Source organism: Brachycentrus maculatus, unplaced genomic scaffold (genome assembly GCF_059751285.1).
Source record: "Brachycentrus maculatus isolate JH-2025_06_01 unplaced genomic scaffold, ASM5975128v1 h1tg000257l, whole genome shotgun sequence".
Classification (NCBI taxonomy): domain Eukaryota; kingdom Metazoa; phylum Arthropoda; class Insecta; order Trichoptera; family Brachycentridae; genus Brachycentrus; species Brachycentrus maculatus.
Genome location: NW_028281008.1, coordinates 822,715 through 845,901, shown reverse-complemented (window position 1 = coordinate 845,901; position 23,187 = coordinate 822,715). Strand labels below are relative to the sequence as shown.

Genomic DNA, 23,187 nt, shown 5'->3' with positions numbered 1-23,187 from the left:
TTTTCACATTCGACGTACGTTATATTTAATACTGACTAAATCTCAATGCCAGACATAGCACACTTAGGATCCAACATACGTCATATCTAACTTATCAAATATTAAAAGTAAAATAACAAGCAATCGATTCAGTGGGTAGCAACTTTCGGTTGTTTGAAGTTACGCCAGAGCTCGCTTTGGCCAACTCGACTACGGCGTAGGAGCGTAGCAAGTCGGCAGACAGTTCGCGATACTCGCGCTGTACGGACGCCCTACGCCAGCCGGATCATGACGTCAGGCAAGGGATCTCTACGAAGCAATTTCGCCTTCCACGCAGCGATATTTTGTGTTATTGTGATTTCTGCATTCAGCGTTCCCCGTTTCGTTGATGCAAGAGCTGTGAGTACACATTTTAAATATTAATTCTGTTTTATTAATATGCTAATATTGTTTTGTTTTCGTTTAAAACTAATAAAAATTTAAGCAAAAAGTTTCTCACGTAACAAAAAAGTTTTGTATTGTTTATGCAAGTGTTCTAAACTATTGACTTAGTAATATGTTAAATAAAAAAGACACTGTTAACATATTTTTATACAATTCAGCGCTTTAAATTAGTTTTAAATAGTAATATTTGTTTTGCAAGTTTTTTAACAATATATTATATAATAAAATAACTATTTACATTATTTTTTTCCACATTTATTTTATTTGACCAGTGAATGAGTTTCGTCGTTACTGACGTCATCATACTGGTGAGAAGCTAGACAAAATTCTGTGTTATAAACCCAATAAGGCAGGGGTTGAAAACCAAGCTTAGGACAAAATGAATGAATATAAGTAGTTATTTATAATGATGATTATATTTTGGTTGTAAGAAAATTCCAGCTTTTAAATATATATTAAAAAATCATGAACAGCTTGTAGTATTCTAATTGTAAAAATAAACATTAATCTTTTAAATATGGTATTGTCCATATTTTATATTGAAAAAAGCTTATGCAAAATTTTTTTAATTTTTAAAATATCTTAAATAATTATTCGTATATCACGTAAAACTACAATATTGATAAAAATATTTCTTTCAATTTTTTATTATTATTTCATAATAAATATTTTTCTTACTTTGATCTAGCCCATAAAAAGTATAGGATATGTTATATGACTCACCTTCACCTGATGTATGGTCACCATACAGCTCCATCAGCATAATAAAAAATGCTATGGTCTTTTTATATAGTACAGAGTAATTAAGGTCAACCCTTGAATTTGTAAACTGAATATTTCAATGGTATTATTTTATATACGGTGATTAAAAATAATGCGGAACGCATCGAAACACGTGTCAAAAAAGATTTTAAGAAATAGTGATATTTACCAAGTAAAACTTAAATTGAAGAAAATATTCTTAATTATCATAATATTGGTATCGATATTTCAATGTTATAAAACGTTTTGTCTGACGGATAAATTACTGAATATTTCAAGTTATAAGTAATATTAAATTAATAATTTTGTAGCCATGTTTTCAGAGTTCACGTATGAACTATGAAACTTTGCGGTTGTGGTGTTTTTGTTTTTGTGGGATCGATAAATTTGTGTTCTTAACAGTCACTCGTTAGCGGTCAGAGAACTCCCCCAAACTTCGTGGAAAATCGAAGAAACTCAGGCGACGACTGATAAGAGGGTTTAATATATTTTCTCAATCGATTTTTGGTACAAAATTTCCGATGGCGATATAAATGTACTGACCAAATGTGACGCTCATCATTACGTTCACGATACAGAACTTTGTTTTGACTAAACGATGTTAGAATGGATTATTGAATTCTGCGAAAAATATTCCAGTCATAAGAAATTACAGTTATGGGAAATATTTTAAGGTAAGATGATGGTATAGTATTCATTACTTTTTCTCGATTATTAATTCCTTCCGGCTTTGATTTCAAATTATCAGGAATAATTTTTTTTTAAATATGTGCATTGATTAGCGTGAATGAGTGATCAAGTACTGGTATTAAAATTTGTTTGTATTTCTTTTAAAAAAAATCTTTTTTAATTATTTTTTAATATTCGAAAAAATTATATGACAAAATGAAGAAATATAATAATTGAATTTATGTCACATATTGTATCTACATATTTGTATGGTATATATGTACTCGTATATATTAACTACACTGTCTGACTAACAAAAATAAGTCCTCATTCTTGGTTTATAAAAAAAACATTACTTATTTAAAAAAATAAATGAACAAAAAATGAATAAATGGACGTATACAAAGATTGAAAGACCAAAATAATACAAATAAAAACTTAGGTTTGTAGAAATAAATTCAGAAACTTCTATTAATATGTAATTTTGTCTTTTAAGTTTATTTTTTGAGTTTTCTTTCCATCTTCTTCTTCGTCTTTTTGAAATAAGAAAATAGTAATATTTGTTAAAAACAAACATTTCAAGCTTGTTATCTTTATATTTCGTATTGTATATAATTGATTAGTTTGAGTGAAGGTTTAAATATGGTAATGACGTTGCTTACGATTTAACGAAAATATTTCCCCAAAAGTTTTCAATTTAAATTCAGGATTACGGCACTGTAGCCTTTGGGAATCGATTAGATGGCTAATCATTCGCCACGATAACTCCCGCCTTGATGGTTAATTACCAAAATACTGTTGATTCATCTGGAAAGAGAATTTGCTTTTCGGAGTTTTAAAAAACTAATCCCTAAATATTTTCATCAAATAAACATTTCGGCTGAACTCAATCACGCAACTTCGTTCAAATGCTTGACAGGTAAAATAAAGTATTTTCAAATTGACTTAAATACCACTACTCCTAAAAATATATTGCAGCATTCCGCATCATTTTCGAACACCGTATATAACTATTATTCTTCAAACACCCATCCGCACCGAATGGTGCATAGGGCACTGCATCGTATAAACGCTGTGTTATCTTGATCGTTAACATATGAAGGAAAGATGCTCAGCACTCCGCTTCAGCTTCCAGTCCAGGGTAATTTTGAATAAATATACTGAAAAAAATTACTTTGTTAAAAAAAATAAGTCAAAAATTTGAAGATATGTTGAACTGTAGAGATTTAAAAAAAATAGCGGTATTTACAAAGTGCAATTGAAATTATAAATGGATCGATTTTCCCACAATGTGACTGCCGAATCAATTAATGAAACAATAATAAAACCTGATAGGTAAAATAAGAGGCATCTAGCAACTGAAATTGTCGGCTATGCATTTAACTTCAAATAAAGTATAGATCTAAAAATCGTCCTCTTCTGAATTGACCGAGATAGCCACGTTTACGTATCACATTGATATGTGTGAGTATGTGTGCTATCCGTATAAGCAGATCTTGTAATATACATTACTTTTATTAAATTCCATAATGCACTACTTACCCATCACAAATTATATTACGCATGTTTAAAGTAATATGTCGCCAAGTGCTAATACAGCCCCCATATGTATTTATTTTCCGTTTCTGACTTTCAACGAGGTACCCACCAACTTTAAAATTACACCACCCATCTAATTAATTACGGATTGTGTTTATCTTTCAATATAAAATGATGTGGTTGATAACAGAAACAGAGGAAGATCGAAGAAAATTTGAACATGATTAAATTTTCAAACACTTGAATGTGGTCAGACCAGAAATCGAAATAATCGGCGGGAATGTATGAGAAGATGCATGAATGTGGAAGAGGCGAAGATTTTTTGCAAAGACAGAGCGTTATGACGTTCTATTTTCTCTGCCTACATCTGCGGGAAAGCGACGTGATGTTTAGTTGATTAGTTATAATGAAGTTCATGTAAATGATAAAAAAAGTCAATTTATGTAATGCAAGCTTGAAATGTAGGTACCTCATAAATTAATATGTATAAAAAAAATATAAACTAACATGAATTATTAATGAAAGGGCTAGGGGAGTATCTACCTAAAATGGATTAAATTAAATATTTATATAACATATAATGGAGGCTTACAAAAGTACTAACATTGTCAAAAAATGAGATATCAATCTACATAAAGCAATTGTTACAATGCTAATATCGATTTATTGGAAAAAAGCAAATAGGAATTGAATATGTATATAATGAAAAATATATTCAGTAGACTCTCGAATATCCGGAATAATTGGAGATAAAGTTTATCGGAATTAGAAGATATCCAGATAATGGATGAAAAAACACAATTGTCAAGGAAAGATAAGAACATTAAGTATTAGAAAAAAATCTTACAGTTTTTTCCACATATATGGAGACCAGTGGCCAAGTTTCGTTGTTGCCGATATCGTCAGACTTGTGGAAGCTAAACAAAATTCTATGTTATATACACAACAAGGTAGGAATTTAAAACTATGATTTTATAAAAAAAAAAACATAATGAATATAAATTAAATGTATTTAAGTAGTGTAAAATAATAATAATCACAAATAAGATATGAAAGGATTGTGATCAGGATTTTCTGTATATTATGAAAATAGATTTTTGAATGATGAATCTGGAACAGTTGTTTGATAACTACTTCTACCGCACTCTTGTATGGGGAAGTCCGTACACGTATGCAAAACGTGTTGTAACTTGTGTGAATTTTGTCTAACCTCCCACCAGTCTGATGATATCGGTAACAACGAAACTCAGTCACTGGCCAAATAAAAAAAATGGAATGTGCTATTTGGCTTTTGTTTTATTTTATTTAAAAGGGGAGTTTGAAACCATGATTTTATGTACATAAAAAATAGAAAATCAATTAAAGTTATGTACGTAATGTCAGATCCAGAGTTTTAAATGAACATTTATCCAATAACAAAAGCGGAACTTGGCTCTTTTTATTGAAATTTGGCTCAAAAAGACCTTTAAAACTTGGTCTTTATTGCAGGATGTTGCTTATACGTATATCTTGGACGGATCGAACGGCGAATAAAGGGGTACTTTGCGTTAAGTAGAGTCAATTAAACGAGGGTGAGTTATATACTTAGGCTACGCCATGAGAAGTCTCCGGAAATAATGATGGGAATGGTTAAAAACAAGGAACGTATACATTAAGGAATACGCATAGAATATTTAAAATATGACTTATGCTCAGGAATTGTTTTTATCGAGCGAACATGTTCACATAAGTATGTTTTATAAAACAACATTGAACAAAATTTTAGTTGTTTCAATTTTTCTCGAAATATTTTTTTTTGTTTTAAAAGGAAATGCTCATTCCGTCGTAAATATCTTCCCACTCTGACAAATGTCAGGAAGTTCAAAAACACAATATCGAGATAATATCTCCAATAGGAAAATAGCAATATTGGAATATTATTCCTCTTCGTAAAATTTACGGCGTTTCTAAAATAGAAGACTTTTACTGTAAGTTTTTATGTATTTTTAGACTTTTGTATTGATATTTCAGTAACTTCCGTATTAAAAAATTAAGTTAAAAATACAGAAAAATTGTTGAAACTGAAATTGCTAATTTTCCGATGTTTAACAAAACATATCACATAAAGACAATCTAAATTACAATAAGCATGTTATGTTATGACGGAAACTGAAACTGGATTTATCAGGTTGGTTATATGTAATTAAATATCAAATTAACATAACATAAATTTAGTAGATTTATATTATCCACTGACACTTCGTGATGGAATTGCATTTTTAATATATTATTAGATTAAAACCAATATTTTTAGCTTTTCCACTTTATTTTTATTTGACCAGCGACCGGGTTTCGTCGTTACCGACATCATCAGACTGGTCAAAGACCAGCCTGATGATGTCGGTAACGACGAAACCCGGTCGCTGGTCAAATAAAAATAAAGTGGAAAAGCTAAAAATATTGGTTTTAATCTAATAATATATTACATAAATTTAGTTAAGAGATCTGAGTTTTGAACTGGCATTTCTTGAGGGAAGCCTATTTTATATAATAAAATAACAAATATTGAGCATTTTTTTCCAGATTTATTTTATTTGACTAGTAACCGGATTTCGCCATTATAGACATCATCGGACTGGTGGAAAGCTAGACAAAGTTTTGTTTACAATTTTCAATATATGTACAGCTTGTCGAAATGATATAAATACAGCAAGGCAAGGGTTGAAAACCTTGATTTTATATAATTTACCTGACAAAATAAATTTAACAAAATAAACATTATTTATTACATCAGATACTGGATTATTCACACTACAGATGAGATGTCAACTTTAAAGGTGTCTCTACTAGATATAAAACATGTATCATTTTTCTTCTTTCATAAAATGATATATGTTTCCTATCAAGTTGAGACCTCTTTAAAAGTTAATTTAAATTTAATGAATTTTAGCAGTGTTTTATGTGTCTACTATTGTATTGTATACATTTTACAAAATTCTGGTTAACTTGTACCCCCAGCAGATTTCAACTTATTATTGGTTGTGTTATAAAAACACAAGCAGAAGATTTATTTTTCGTTTCTTACTTTGCTCCTGGGACCGCTAAGGATTTTCATATTTCACGACATTCTGGTAAGTCTGTGATTCATCCAACTCCCGGCCCGAGCGTGATCCGTATTGTCCTTGACACTTGCCCTTGGTAAGTAGTTCTGCATAGCGTGCTCGGGTAGACGATACAGGAACATTAAACACAGTCGGTAGTCGGTACGTACGGAGCTATTTCCTATGTAAAGTGTACCTATGTAGAACAAACTTGAAACGTTTATTGAGTAGTTATTTTATTTTAAATATTTGTTAAATTACATAATTGATACAACATTTTACACACACACTCACACATTTTGGATACACTCAAAATGTTGTAAATAAATTATCTGGTCAAATTATAAACTTAAATAATAAAAATGAAAATGGTATTTTCTGGCGTTTCTCATGTGTTTGATTATAATCCAGAATTCGGACCTCACATACTAATAGAAGAGTTTCTGCTTGATAAAAAGCTTCTTTACATCTCACCAATAGATGTCTCTAGTGAAGTTCCAGTGATTCAAGAACAACGTTTCTAAATTGGTTCATATATGTAGAACCTCCAAGAATTTGAATAGTGTGGTTGTCAATAATGGGTAGAATTGGTGAATGTTACACGTGTGTAAAGTGATCACTTAAACCAACCTGTCGTCAGCCCCGTAAATGCCCAGACTTCCATATTCTTCTTCATCTTTGATGAGATGTCAAAAGATAATACACAATTGATAGTTAAAGAGGATTAGGTAGGATCATGACATATAATAACGAATGCAGATCGGAAACCGCAATAACAAAATAACGCGCTGTGTGTCAATAATGAAGACAAATTATTACATGGCAGTTAAAACTTCGATGTAAATTTGTTTCCTAAATCTTTTTTCCAAGTATAAAAAGTTTAATCGATTACTTGCGACTTTTTATTATTGTTATTATGTATACCACTTTCTGAAATGTAAGTAAGAGTCTACGAAATTCACTCTCCTTTCTATATCTTTATCAATCTTTCAATACCTGTAAAATACCCTTCCCAAAACAATTTGCAAAAATATATGTTATTGTTTTAACGAAATGGGAATTTTAAAAATGGCACAAGCGATCATTTTTCTATCGATTTTTGTAAATTGATATTAAAACTCGCCTCACCTTCCACAAACAACCGTTCCGAATATTATGATGAAACGTTCCTGTGACATTGATTGACGGGCTTAAATTTTGCAAAAATAAAATAATTCGTCACCATTATCACACAAAGGTGGTAGCTTTTTCACGCTTCAGCACTTATAACGATAAATTAAACACGCCTATTATTAGATTGTGGAGATAAAATTCGGGAAGGCATCCATTAATATTATAAGAACGTTTTCATATTTTTCTCATTTTATCACTTGTCTTTAAGATGTTTTTAAAAAACACTTCCGATTCAACACATTTTTTCGGGATATTTTTGACGTTGTATTATTATTTTCTATTTAATTTTAAATTCGACTAAGGTACACAAAAGTGCATAAATAATTATAACAAGATCCCCAAAACGATTGTCTTTATCAAGTTTTGTGTACTTTAAAGTTATGGAATTTGAAATTACTTTAAGCCAAAGCTCATTATATCATATAAATTATTTATTAATTTTAATACATGTTTTTTCAATTCATTTCTTCTTTTTACTTTGATCCTTATTCACAACCAAATGGTGCACCGGGTACTAATTAGAATTAACGCAGTGTTAACTTGATTATTAATTATTTGGCAAGATAATTCGTCTTGATCTCCAGATTCTTGATTTCCAGACTGATACATATTTTTGAAAGGATTCAGATGATAAAAGTAAAAAGGAGTTCATAGTGAATGACAGTACTGGTTTAATGAAAAAGAAAAAGATAAGGGATTGTTTGTAAGAAAAGAACGCACAGCAGTAATGGCTTAATAACTCGGAGTCGCATATCTGCATCCGTTTTTATCTCAACTTTAGATGGAACATCTATGATTTTTATGAAAGAAAATAAAAGTCTGAGCATCCCCAGGCTGATGACCTGACATTTGGCTGGCTTAATTCTCTTACGTCACTCGTCTTACGTGAACCATTCTGTCCATTTTTGAACAACCATATTGCAGAAATTTTTGGAAATCGTATATATGTATATCTTGGATCCCTCTCACATGTTAGTGGCAATTAAATAGATTCGGAAATATATAAAGTTTACTAAATTTATAAACAAATCATAATATTATTTCGTTAAAAATGTATTTAATGCTTAAGTAAGATAACATAAATAGGTACTTAAAAAATAGTAAACGTTCAAGTGTTGAAAAGGAACCAAATGCTTTTTTTTAAAGTACCTACTCTAAGAAATTTCCTTGAGATATTTTGGTCCCCGATATACGCGCTTCAACAAAGTACACTTAAGCTGATTGCGGTCTCGCGTTGTCTAGTGAAAAATATTATTTTTTATTCGGCGTCAAATTAAACCGGAGCGCCCAAGGCAACGACCAACCCCAAGAAAACAAATTATCCAATTAAAAAACTGGCCGTTCGGGTCGCCCGTCAGGGGGTGTCATTACTTGACAGCCGTGGGGTAGTTATGAAATATGAAGCCCGCAGAGGGTTGGGCAGATGTGATGAATTTCCTTTTTAAGGTCGACCTAATGGTGTCATGGAGCCATATAAACTGGACACAGATTTTGCGAATAGCACATCCTCCTCCAAGGCAACATAACGAGAACCTCACATTTTAAACTGTTATTACGAATTCCAAGCAAATTTAAAAAAGAAATATAATAATTTTGTAATTTCAAGATATATAAAAATAAATTTACAAAAATGAGGCATATTTTCATAAGCAAAATGATTATGGAAGTCTGTGTATCCACAGAGCTTACGACCTGAAATTAGTTGGCTTAAGTGATCACTTTACATAGTTTGTAATGTTTGCCATTATGACCATTATTAAACATCTCACGTCTTTTACAAAGAAGGAGATGTTTAATAATATATATATATATATATATATATATATATATATATATATATATATATATATATATATATATATATATATATATATATATATATATATATATATATATATATATTTATTTATATATGTGTATGTGTGTGTGTGTAAATGTTAATCCTCTTTATTCGTTAATATTAAATTCGGATTACCCAGAGAACAATCATGCTACGCTTACTTAATGGACCAATTGAATTTAGTATATTAAGCCGATCATAGCATGATTGCTGATTAAATATTCCTATATAAAATATTTAATCCTCTAATAGAGTGCTGTGGCCTTGTTTAGTTGATCATATACATATAACATACCGTCAAGAAAATCTCACTGAAATTTGATGTTCATTATGAGAGAACAAAACAAAATTTCGAGAAAGCCGTACTCAGCTGAGACTTCACATACTAGAAATGAGCGTTACAAAATATGTTTTTTGTAACAGAATTTTCCCTTTACAAAAGAAGTGTTTTTTACTATTAATAAATTAAAAGCTGTGAAGAAATTTCTTTTATTTTTCAAAGTGTGTTGTCAACTTTTAACATCAGCTAATACAGTGTTTTGTTAATAGTTTCACACAAATAAGAATCGTGTTTCTAATTGCTATTATTGCATTTCCATATTATTTAAGAAAACAAAAATCATATTAAATATAATATTACCCCCATTTTGACTGCATTCAGTCTACTTTCATCCTTCTTATACCAACTCAAGATGTTGGTACTAGGACTACGTTGTGTGCCATCAGTTTCCAGATTTCAGTACACCGTTCACGTTCATAGCATTTACTCTCGTTTCTATATCTTTATCAATCTTTCCATCCCTAAAAATATGCTTCCGAAAAATACGAAATCATCTACATACACCAAAAAGATTCTAATAATAGCAAATAGTCTCTTTCACTGGGTAGAAATAATAAGCGACAAAGAAGAATAATTAAAACAAGTATATCGGGACGAATTATCCTGCTAGAAAAGGTTAAAGGACCATAGTACGTTGTCCCTGGAGGCTACGCTGTCTAACTAATCCTGTTTCTTTATAAGTTGATGGCTAAATACGTACAGCTATGGTAGGAGTATTGGCTATTTCACTTTGTTATTTGAAAAGTCGACCGTGAGTTGAGCTATGGCCGAACTAGGTCAGTGGTTACACAAGAGTTTTGCTTTCAGATTAAGGAATAAATTTCTCCGTATGGATTTTTTAATCGAATTTTACTCCATGTAATTGATTTTCAATAAAAAATAAAGAATGGTTGATAATTATTTTTTAATACAGACTTTTTGCCACTACTTTTGCTACTACCTTCATTTGCATGTCATGGTGCATATGGTTCTGAATTAAATAAACGCAGTGTTATATTAAGTTAAGTTTAAGTTATAATAAAGTTATGTTTCGAGCTTCAGGTATCAGTCAAAGGTGATAAAATATTTTTTAATTATTTATTTATTGTAACTATCTCTTGTAATCAAACCCGGAATCTCTGTTGAAATATCAATAAAAAATATGAAAAATACTATTTATGTGTTTTTCCACATATTTTCTTTATTAATTATGGTTTTTACATTACAAAAAGTGCTATCAAGTTGAGTTGTCATCAAGATTTAAATTGTTAATTGAATATGAATTATTGAGATGAAAATATGGAAATCTGAACCATTTTATGTTTTCAGAGATCGTTTAATTAAATACCTCACTTAAATAAGCGTTTGCCCAGACTTCCATATTCCCATGTCTATAGTTTAATTTGTTTTGTTGAGATATCAATAAAAGATTGTTATTTGTAACTGTAAATCAATCAACTGTGGTTTCCATTCAGTAATTCAATATTTAGGTTCGCAAAATGGTTCATTTACAGATTATTCTTTAAGTATCTCGTTATTTGGTTTACTAATAGGATTCCTTCTTTAAGCTGCTCTTAGAATTTATTCACTTCATTTGAGAATTCGTACTTTGGAAAATCAGCGATTAGTTTCTGGTAAAACTTTTAATTAAATTAAATAACTCCCAACCAACACTGGTTTCAAGTTTTTTGTACATAATTAATACAATATATCGAACTTTAAAATGAGCTTTTTATATTTAGCATGATAGAGTAACATGTTAGAACAAAAACAGTAAATTTGTAAAGCTTATTCACCAATCATTGAAAATATCACTCATCTCTCAGTGAAAAAAAATACAGTACCAACAATAAAAAATCAATTTTACTCACTATTACTTTCAAAAGTTTGTTTGTGTACTTAGGCATTGAGAAAAATATTTAATTATTTACTTTCCTATAGTAAATTTAAAAAAAAAAACAGTACAACCGTGAGACCCGACTGTCAATAAAAAAATGGACTAAATATGAACAATCTAATGTTATGTTTTGATATTGAAAAAGATGAAGAAAAATATATACAGGTGTGGGTATTTACAGGGCTTACGACCTATTATAGGCTGGTTAAGTGATCACATTATACACGTGTAAAAATACATTCAACCCATGATTGACCACAATAAGGAAAGAATGCGGGGTTGAGATAAGCATTATCGATTAAATAACTAAAGACATGTTGAGATGGTTTGGGTATGTGAATCGAAAGAGGGAAGCAGAGAAAGACCGAGAAAAACATAGTATGATCAAGTACATATGTCAAATATTCAAAATGGTCAGATCATGAGTCAGAATAATCAGCCGGTATGTGTGAGGAGATGCATGAATGTGGAAGAGGCGAAGATTGTGGTCAGTTTTTTAGAATACGAGATATGTTAAAAACAATATTAAATAAATATTTTTTTAAATTATCGAATGGAAAGGAAAAGGTAAAATTTAGGGAATAAAATAACTATCACAATCGAGCAATGAAACTATAAAATATTTCCAACGTTGAAAATGGTATTTTGAATACTTTAAAAACAAAGCGTTATTTCTTTCATGCACTGTTCAATGTTCCCACGCTAGAGAAGTGTGGAGATTCGTTAAGTCGTGAAACAAAAGGAATTGAGAAATAGGGGAAAAAACACGCAGCCTCTTACGTTAATTGGGTTTCAGTGGCGTCGCTAAATTTGGATCGAAGAATAATCGCTACAAATAAATTCCAAATACACTTTATATCGAATTAAAGCTTCCTTTAATTAACGAGAATCGTAAAGAGAATTTAAAACGATTTAAATCTGTGTCTTTGTACTCGTTCTTTAATCCAATTATTTAGCAATTATTTTGTTTCAGCTTTTATTAAAATTCAAACAAAAATAAAAATGAAACTACCGCAGGGCTTTTCGCTATGATCAGTTCATGTAATAAGTTTTAATAAGTTTAAAGTGCCCTAGTGCCTCAAGGATATCAGACTCTTCTTAAAAAAGCTTTTATAAAAATAAAACAAACTGACACTGGAATTGAACTTATATTTGTATCGTTTTTGTTCATAGTTATACCGACATATTATGTTAAGAAAATAGGTTAAAGTTAAATAATTTTTAAAGTCAGTGTGTAATTATTTTTTAAAAACTATAATAAATATATTTTTTAATTTCAATGTTACTTGGAAAATACCACCTTTTAAAGATCTATTATGACACGTGTTTCGATGTATTCAGCAAATGATGCTGTAGGTATATACTAATTGAATCGGAACAAGTGTAACAGTAAAATTTACAAAATACGTAGTTGTATTAACCAAATAAAATTAAAAAAAATAATAATAGATATTACCACAAAACAACTGCCCGTTGAATGCATCAAAACATGTATCACTGCAGATATTTACAAAAAATGGTATTTATCGTATAAAATTTAATTAAACATTTATTGCTACAAAGTGACTGCTGAATTAAACGATAAAATTTGATTTTAATAACTGACTCGACCGTTCATTAATTAAATCTTAAAATTAGGAAATAAATACAATAATTTACGGAAAAAAATAACGAATTTATGAAATGTATCACATTTATGTAAAAAAACTAGTTCCTATGTTTTTTTTTGTTATTTTCTAGAAAAGTTATCTAGATGAGAATTATTTTTAAAGGGATGTTAGTTCATACCTCGAGCTCGTCTTTGCACGTATTTTCACTGACAGACGTGAAAATTGGACGTAATCAAGAATACTCAGAGGTCCTTTTTTGAGATTGAACGAATTAAATTGGGCCTTTATTTCGAGCGATTTAAAGAGTTTTGCAATTGAGGGTAAAAACATTTATTTCTTCATTTTTCCTCACTACCGTTGAATGTAATGTAAAATCCTTAAAAAAAACCTAACAATTAAATATCGTGATTTTATTAATAAAACTGATGATTGCAAATATCATCTCAAGTTATATTTGTAATCGTCAGTTTGAAAATGATGTGTAACAATAGATTAAGAAAAAAGTAATATTTGCCAAGTACAACTTAAATTAAAAACGGATTGAATTGAAAATATTACCACGGCCGAATGCCAAACCGGCTGCCGAATCAATTAATTGAAAAAATCTTTTGGTTTAATTAAAAACCATGTACTTAGTACCTTTATATACTATGAAATTACAATTTCAACATTATAATTAAAATACATAAATATATTCTAGCAATTATTGGTTTTATTGAATCGTGACGTTTTTGTCGAACCATTCGAATTATTTTACCCTTCGTTGAAACGTCTAATCACCTCGGTCGACAGAATCAATATTTTTTCTTCATAGAACAAAACCCTCGCCCGAATGGCATATTTTAATGAACGGCAGAACTCGCCTCTAGCTTCGCAAGATGCCAAATCCATTTTTTCCGGATGACCTAGTATAGTCCTCAATCTACGAAACTGGAATGTCGAGAAGGAAATGATAGAAACATCTCGAACAATCTTGGGGAAATATTGTCAATCGTAAAAATATGTCATCTTATTTATCTCTCGCCACTGACTTTGCAAAAAACGATTTTTATTTGTACAAAAAATATTACAGTGAAACCTCTATCTATCGTTATTTAAGGGAACTATAAAATAAACTATGAATGCGGGAAAACAATGAATGCGGGATTAAGAGGTCAATACGCAAATAGATACGACCGAGTAAAGATACCGTCCTCCCAATCTGCATTTCCATTCGTAGGCTAAAATTCTAAGAAGAATACATGTTTCAGATGCAAATGTATTTATTTAAAAAAAAAATACAAACCTGAATAGAATTTTAAAAAATACTTTTGTTTTTCAACTGTTTTATTTTCGTAAGTCAATAGTATATTTTCGGCTTTGCAAATAGTATTTTTTTCAGCATCGGTTATTGAATGTGCGTTGTAGAAAATTTTCTTTCAAAGAGTTTGCATGCTTCTGAAAATGCAGGTACGGGCAGCGGCTCCTTTTCATCAATATCGACCTCTCCTGCTATCGGTTACACAAGCTTTCGATAGTTTCTATTCCATACGTTGCCGTTGAATGTGAGAAAATTGTAAATAATGTAAAAAAAACGATCTGTTTGTGCCTCCGCTTATAGCTCTAGGGATGTTGACTTCCAGCTGTCTTTCCACCTTTTTGGAGGTGGAGTCTGCGTCCTTCAGGGATTCCTTGATGGGCGATACGTGGAAGTCTGTCATCTGACATTCTTTTTACATGATCATTTCAATATCGCCTTCGACGTTCATTCCAGTATCGCCTTCATTGTCGTCCCCATCTCACGATATCCTCCGTCTTACACATGCTCCGGATGTCGGTATTTCTTACTCGGTCTCGCAATGTGTTTCCGATTATGGATCGGAGAGTTTTCATCTCGGAAGTCGAGATTTTGTTCTAGAAGTATCTGTTCTTGCCTCAATTCCATAAGTGGCTATTGGTCGAACACATGTTTTGTATATTTTCATTTTACTTTCTATTCTCATGTGTTTGTTCCTCCACACCGAGTTTCTGAGGCATCCGGATATATATATATATATATTTATATATATATATATATATATATATATATATATATATATATATATATATATATATATATATATATATATATATATATATATATATATATAAATATATATATATATACATATATATATGTATATATATATATATATATATATATATATATATATATATATATATATACATATATATATGTATATATATATATATATATATATATATATATATATATATATATATATATATATATATATATATATATATAATATATATATAAATATATATATAAATATATATATATATATATATATATATATATATATATATATATATATATATATATATATATATATATATATATATATATATATATATAAATGATTACTTTATATATTATATTTAACAAATTGTCTGCAAATTGTCAAGAGTGAAATTCTTGTCTGCGCACCTACTTCAATCGCTCTACATTCAAAACCAGGTTTTCCATATATTATAAACCACATCCCCTGCCTTCTCTTTTAACTGTTCCATGTAACCTCTTTTTCGTCTTCCCCTTTCTTCATTCTTTTCTATTTTTCTATCTCTCTTTTTATCTCTCTTTTTGTATGGGTGTAATATTTCATATCAGTGCTTATCAGACATAGTTGATAAAAACAAAACCATGTACTGGTTGTAATGTGTTTCTTTCCTTGAGAGTTATATGTGCTTTGGGGTTATAGCTACGGGCTATACTAAGATGAGATAAATATCCAATTTCCAAATTCATTTGTCAACTTCGTGGGAATCTGAACAAAGAGTGCTGCTGTACAACTGTGCAGAGCTGGAGACTACAGGAAATGGGGATTATTTTCGACGGATTAAAACTTTTAATCCGGAACCGACACGTTTGTGTGTATATGGGTATGTTTGTAATAACAAAATAATTAATTTTACCTCGTAATCTACTTAAACACCCTCTACAATGTAGAGTCTACATGGTTCATAATTCGAAATAAGGTAAAAAAATCTGGACCGTATCCGCATTAAAGTGGTGCTTAGGAAACCGCTTCAAAATGATGGATCATTTAAGCAAGGTGATCAGCACTGCGATCCAGATTTAATGAACTTTACTTTACATGTCATGTCGGAGAAAGTGTGCCTATTTTGGACAGTCCGAAACAGCTCCTAGATTCTCCGTACTCCTGTCCACTCGTGTATATTATGGAGCAAGGAGATCCATTTGGAACTGCGTGTTTGATGTAATTAGGAATGAAACATATTTTTAAGAGTATAAAAGACGCAAGTAAGGGTAGTTAATAAATAATGGGAAAATAGTAAGTGTTGTATGTGAGGAAAAATATAAAAGCAGTAATCTCTAGTATTTATATCTTATGATAAGTAAAAATGTATAAACCATTGAAGAACCTTATTTTTAGTGTGTCTAAAATTATATTTTTTATTGATTCGGCATTAACTTTGTGGAATGACATGATTATTTTATTAAAATTAAACACTTGAATAATCCACTTTATCGAGTTTTTTATTTATTTACGACTAGTTTCGAAAAAGACAATTGTTTTCATATTCTGGTAAAATTAAAACTTTAATTTTAATTTGTACCAGAAGATGAAAACAATTGTCGTTTTCGAAACTAGTCGTAAATAAAAATAAAACTCGATAAAGTGGATTATTCAAGTGTTTAATTTTAATAAAATGTCTATAATTACGTTGAAATAGGTATGTCTGATCTACTTAGGATTAATTCATATTATGATTTTCATTTATATCTCCACAAATACATACAAAGAATTTTATTGAAATGAAAACTATTATGTTAACAAAAATTTATACATGTTTAAAATATTGTAAATAAATTGGTAGAAATAAGTGTAATAAAATTGATTTGTTTTAGGCTACCCTAAATCGGTAAAAGAATTCAGAAAATTTTACATACATTTCTTGAAAGTGTTTTAAACATAGATATCGGAGACGTACTTTGAGTCGAAAAAACTAGTTATTGCATCAAATAAAGCAAAAATAATTTCTAGAAATTTCAGTAACGTAGTGTTCAATCATGGGTGGAATAGTAAAAATTACGCAGTATATCCCTTAATCCTGCCAATGACAGCTCGTAATTTATGTTAATGCCCAGATTATTACATTTTTATTTTAATAAACTTTTAATTCAATGCTTTTTCAATAATCTGATTGTCGGTGCAATTCTTAAAACTTCCCGTTAAAAGTACAATAAAGTTCCTTTAAAACCTTTTCATTGTATCTTAAACTCCCTTATAATTTCATCGTTCCTTGCTTCAATCTAAAAAAATGAAAAATAGTGATGGGTCCGCTCAAAAAAATTTAAGAATGTCGTAAATATAAAAACCTATTTCATAACAGTTGACAAATCGAAGACAATTTTGAATAAAAAATCCAAATAATAATTGTTTTTCGTATGATTTATATGAATAAATCATATTTTATTAATTGTCGCTTTTTTATTTAAAGGCTTGTCCGTCCCTGGGTATCTCATCTAGAAATAACTGTCACAGCCTTCATTACTTTACTTGCAGATGAATAGAAATGCTGACATCCGAATGGAATTCCCTTGACCTTAAGTAATTTACCCCTTCCTACCTTACATCATCCTATTCTCCTAATATCTCTCGGATATCGATTCGCCCCATTTTACGCTTCATTCGGCTTTTATCTGGAAATGTTTTACAGACAATAAATAATGAGTGTGCTTTTTAATTTTGTAAGTTTGCTTTACTTATTTTAACATATTCTCATCCTTTTTGTCATATTTAAAAACGTTTTTTCGTCCGGAGTGTAATGGTTAGCGTGTTTGACTACCTAACTTGGGGTCTCGGGTTCAATTCCCAAGTATATAAAAAAATAACATTAAATTTTATTTAATATAACCCAGACTGGGCGCAGGATTACATATATTGCCTTCATATAAGTTACGATTAATTATATTTGTTAAAACTGAAAAAGGAGCATGAGAAAAATACGCTTAGATAAAAAAAATGTTGGTAAAAGTTATATTAACTTTGTGTCTGTAAATCCATTAATAGAGTTCTATAGATAACTCTGAAAAAGTACAATAAATAGATTTTATTATATTTAAGCTCTTTATAACCATGCTTCTAAAAATATTAATAATAACATTGATATTTATATTTATTTTCACTAAACATAAAGTATATTTTTAACAAAAAAACCATTCATACTTTAAAACAAAATCGTACTAAATAATAAATAAATAATACTAGAGAGATAATGTAAGAAGATTAGCTCGCTCGCAATCGCAACACTATGCAAACTCCAGTGTTGCCACATATCCAACTCCCATCTGTGCTCCGAAAACAGAAGATCTTTTTAAGATCGTAAATATATGAATTTATATTGTGCCAGAACATTTCTATCCGTATTTCAATAAAAGTTTTGTTACAGAGTTTTGATATATGCAGAATAAAAATATTGTAATATTACTTCAGAAACAAACAAGTCCGATAAACTTTTCCTTTGCATTGTATTATAATACTGTAGCTTGAATATTATTTATCTTCGTGAAATTGTAGTTAAATCCCTCGAAAGTCTGCCCGCATCTTGTAGGTAAATGCATTAGTGTGGATTCACAAAGTTCCCTGAATTTCAGGAACTTAATGGGTGCGAGAGTTTCAGCGGAGTTTACACCAGTTAACTCTAGTAAAAGTTCATTTTAATAGCGTTCCAAATAATTACAGCAAAACGACGTCTTTCAAAACGAAGTTTTGCAAGATATGAATCCTACACAAATATTTAGATGCTTTTCATCTCAATTTCAAGATTTCGTAAAATACGACTATGTGGAATACTACTTGTGGCTATTACAAATTAAACCAACTTCAAGCAAAACGTGAAATACACGTGAGACGCTATTATTAAGATTTTAGGCGCTGTGGCAAAATTGGCTACACGCTGACGTCTTGGGTTCTATTCTTGCCAATTGTGACATAATAAGCTAATATTATTTTAAATTACATATGGTGAGGAAAAACGAATACAAACTGTCTTATTTAATGTAATTTTACGGATAATATATATAGATGTAGAATAAAACGTGTAAGTATGTATTAAGATATCTCAAAATATGTTGAGCGTGTTAAAAGTTTTGTTTGCAAATGCTGGAATTTTAGACTTAGGAGTTATACACATCCAAATTTTATTGACATCTCAACATAGATGATTTTTTTCCTCTTTTTTTCGAAATATATTATGACACTTACGGTGTTTGATAATAACGATGGACACATCGAAACGCGTGTCATTTTAAATTTATAAGAATCAAAGGAATGAACAAACTAAAATTTTATTTGGACAATTAATAGATTTTACGATAAAGTTACTGCCGAATCCATTAATGAAAGAAAAAATAGAAATGTATTTCTAGATTGGAGGCTAAGAATTTGCAGTGACAAATAACTATTATTGGCTGATTTTATTAATCAGTTTATTATACCTGCGAAATTTCACTTTACTTGATCATGGTTGTCTAGCATGGTTTGCACATTGAATGTTACACAACATATAAAGTTATTACTTAACAAATCAATGGAAAATCATAACCCCAATTAATGCTCAGGCCTTCGTATTTCAATTGACATATCATATATTTTCAGATATCAATCACATTGATATGAATTTCTCCTTAGATTAGTTGTGAAGCATTGTAAAAGTTCAATACCGCGTTATTTTTAGTACAAAGGTCAAAAGCTCACCGTCACTAACATTCGAGTCAATAAAGTCATCAAATAATAAAGCGGCATTACGCAGCCTCGGGAGCCGGAGCCGGCCGCGGTGTGGAGGACGGCTCGTGAAATATTCAAATCGCATTCGTTAGTTTGATGTAAGTCCGGCCGCGCCTATTGATTGCTCGCGGCGGCCCTTCGGAAATAAACTTTAGCGGAATAATGGCGGCCGAGCCATTTCCGTGACCGTAAATACGTCAGGCTAATGGCACAAGGAGCGAGATTACCCGGAGGTTTACGTTTTAACTTGCCACCGAGGATTAAGATACGCGTAGGTACTATCGTAAAGTTTTTACAACAACAACAAAAAAATCGAAAACCCTCCATTCTAAGTGTTTTTATTGTAAGAATTGATTTCAGAGATAAAAAATGTAGCATTAAACATATAAAAAAGACGATGTTTCTACCTTGTAAAAAGGTTAAACGTATTTGTCATGGGTTAAATACTTAACCTGTAAAAAACTAAAAATATTTATCATGAGATTGATCAATATATTTAGGAGTTCCGAAACTTTGAAGTTTGGTTGTCAATAATGGGTAGAATGGTGAATGTTGCACGAGTGTAAAGTGATCACTTAACCAGCATCGTAATCTCTGTAAATACCCAGACTTCCATATTCTTCTTCATCTGTGTTGAGAAGTCAATAATGTGTTACATACTCGTTCAAAATGTTAACCAGTTTACAACCAAACAGCTCTCCCTTAACACTTTGCACTCCTGTTGGATTTACTTACGACCAGTAGTCTACTCTGGGGTTGAAAAAAGTGAACATAATTTCCTTTAAAGATAAAAAAATATTATTATTTCACTCATTCTTTTGAGACAACCTGTTTCTAGTGTGGGGTAACCATTGTAACGCGATAACAAATTAGAACGACATTATTCGAAGAAAGTCACTAAACACAATTATTTAAAATCAATGTAATTACTAAACCATTTAAATATGACGAGGATTATATTTTTTCAAAATTTAAAGCTACTTATTTTGTAAAAGAAGCGTCTTTTTTGTTAGAAACATTTTAAATATATTTGCAACGATGTTTTTGTGACCACTCTATTGCGAGTCCGGGCGTTTGGGTCCGAGGTTGTAAATCAATTGTTTATTAGCTCTTTGTATTCCGGGAATATCTATCCTCCAAACAACTCATTGGCTCTAGTTTTGGGTTATTACATGTTACTTACTTGAATATGGCACCGAAAACAACAGATTGACGTATAAATAGGCGGAGCAGGCATGTGAAAGAATCTTTCCAGGTACACGATGTTTTTGAAGAGACAAGTATAAACACTTTTTAGCAAATTAAAAAATATATAATAAAAAAATTCTAACTTTTATTTATATAACTTAACACTATAATTGTATATAACTTAACACTATACTTAATTTAATCACTTATAAAATTTTAAGGCATGATATTTTTCAAAACACTCTCCAACGCACATAGCAGGTTTGCTGTCGCAAGTTTTACAAAAGTATATGGTCTTTTTTGGTTGTTTTTTATCCGAACACACTATACACTCACGACATTTTTTTCATTTTGAGGTATTATAATGTGTAATTTTCCATCCAATCTTTGTTCTGGATCGAGACAGTGTCTGCCTTTTGTACAGTTTAATCCTCCTCTGTGATTTTCGACTAATTGATTGATAAGTTTGTCAACAAATTCAAGATGTGTCATAAGTTTTAAGTTTGTTTGATTTTATTTTTCCTTATATAAAATGTATGAGTTAACAACGGAAACTTCAAGACGCCAAAAAAATAATTTTCGCCACCATTTCAAAGTTTTTCTCAAAAATGGGTAGGTGGCAATATACTGGTCTACAGTATCCACACGTCCCATATGTTTGGTGTAATTTATAACCATATTCGGTTTAATTATCGTTTCTTCTTTGCCACCTCTCTTTATTCTTCTAACTGTTTTATAATCATTTGAATAGTGATTAGTATATAATGTTACTATTCTCTTGATTCACCAGACTTCAATTTTGCATTTTTTATTGGCAATGGGATATGCCTTCTAGTCGTCATTATTGTGCCTGTTAAATGAGTGTTTAACTTAATCAATTCTTCTCCTAATTGCGGGCTTGTATATAGCCTGTCAGTTAACATATAATAGCCTTCAGCTTCAGGAATGGAGATTAGTAAATTGTTGTAAAGGTGCAAAACAATTGTTGAAGTAAATGGGAGATTAGGTCTAATTAAGCTATTTGTGGTTACGGCACCATAATATGGAATTTATGAATAAATATAACCAGATCCCGAATCCACCAAAATGTATATCCTGATTCCCTATTTATTTGGTTTGTTTGAGTCTAGAGGCTCATTACAATTTGCTGGAATATTAGGACCAACGCGTCTTCTACCAATGGAAATATCATAGACTTTTGGTTATAAATATATTACTTAAAATTTCCCAGTTAGCACTGTTTGTATCACTTTCTGAAAAAACAGCTCGCCTTCTTTTACTTGGTCGCACTTGGATATCACTTCCAATATCTGAGTCGCTATCATTTAACATAGAATTATTTACAATAGAGTCAACATTATCAAATATCAAAAGGTCATCATTACAGTCACAGTCAGGTTGGAAGTCTTCAATATTTTCACAAGCATTATTCAAGGAAGATTCAATATTATTAACACTTTGATTTACAATTTCACTATGTTCGCTAATATTACTAAACACTTCGTTTTCCTTACTTTCTGCCGAACATTCTTTAAATCGATCCATGGTGATAAAAATATATTTAAAAAAAACAATCGTTTTAGTTTTGAAAAGTTCACAGAATAATGGTCACCACAGTAGGAGGAGCTCCGCCGCGAACAATGTACCGATACAGACTGACCAAATAAAACGGCACACAGAAATATACGAAGCAGTCCAAAAACTACCAAATTCTAAGAAAAAATATATAAGCTAATCCTTTAATGTATTTTAAATATTAAAACATTTAAGGGAATATTTAAACCTTTATGTACACCATTGTGAAATAAAAGACACAGAATGTTATCGGTAAATGGGGAAAACCAAGGTTCAAAGTTACCGCCCGGGAAAGCCACTATATTGGCTATCGGAGCT

The 23,187-nt window shown here is 30.4% G+C and overlaps 1 protein-coding gene across 1 annotated transcript in view; it reads left to right on the top strand.

The window, feature by feature from the left end:
- Positions 1-217: 217 nt before the first annotated feature.
- LOC148306034 (uncharacterized) overlaps positions 218-23,187 on the top strand; it is a 174,684-nt gene continuing 151,714 nt past the window's right edge. The window contains exon 1 of the mRNA XM_088265694.1: positions 218-378. Coding sequence (XP_088121820.1) covers positions 268-378 — 111 coding nt within the window. The 5' untranslated portion in view covers positions 218-267. The remainder of the gene's footprint in view (positions 379-23,187) is intronic.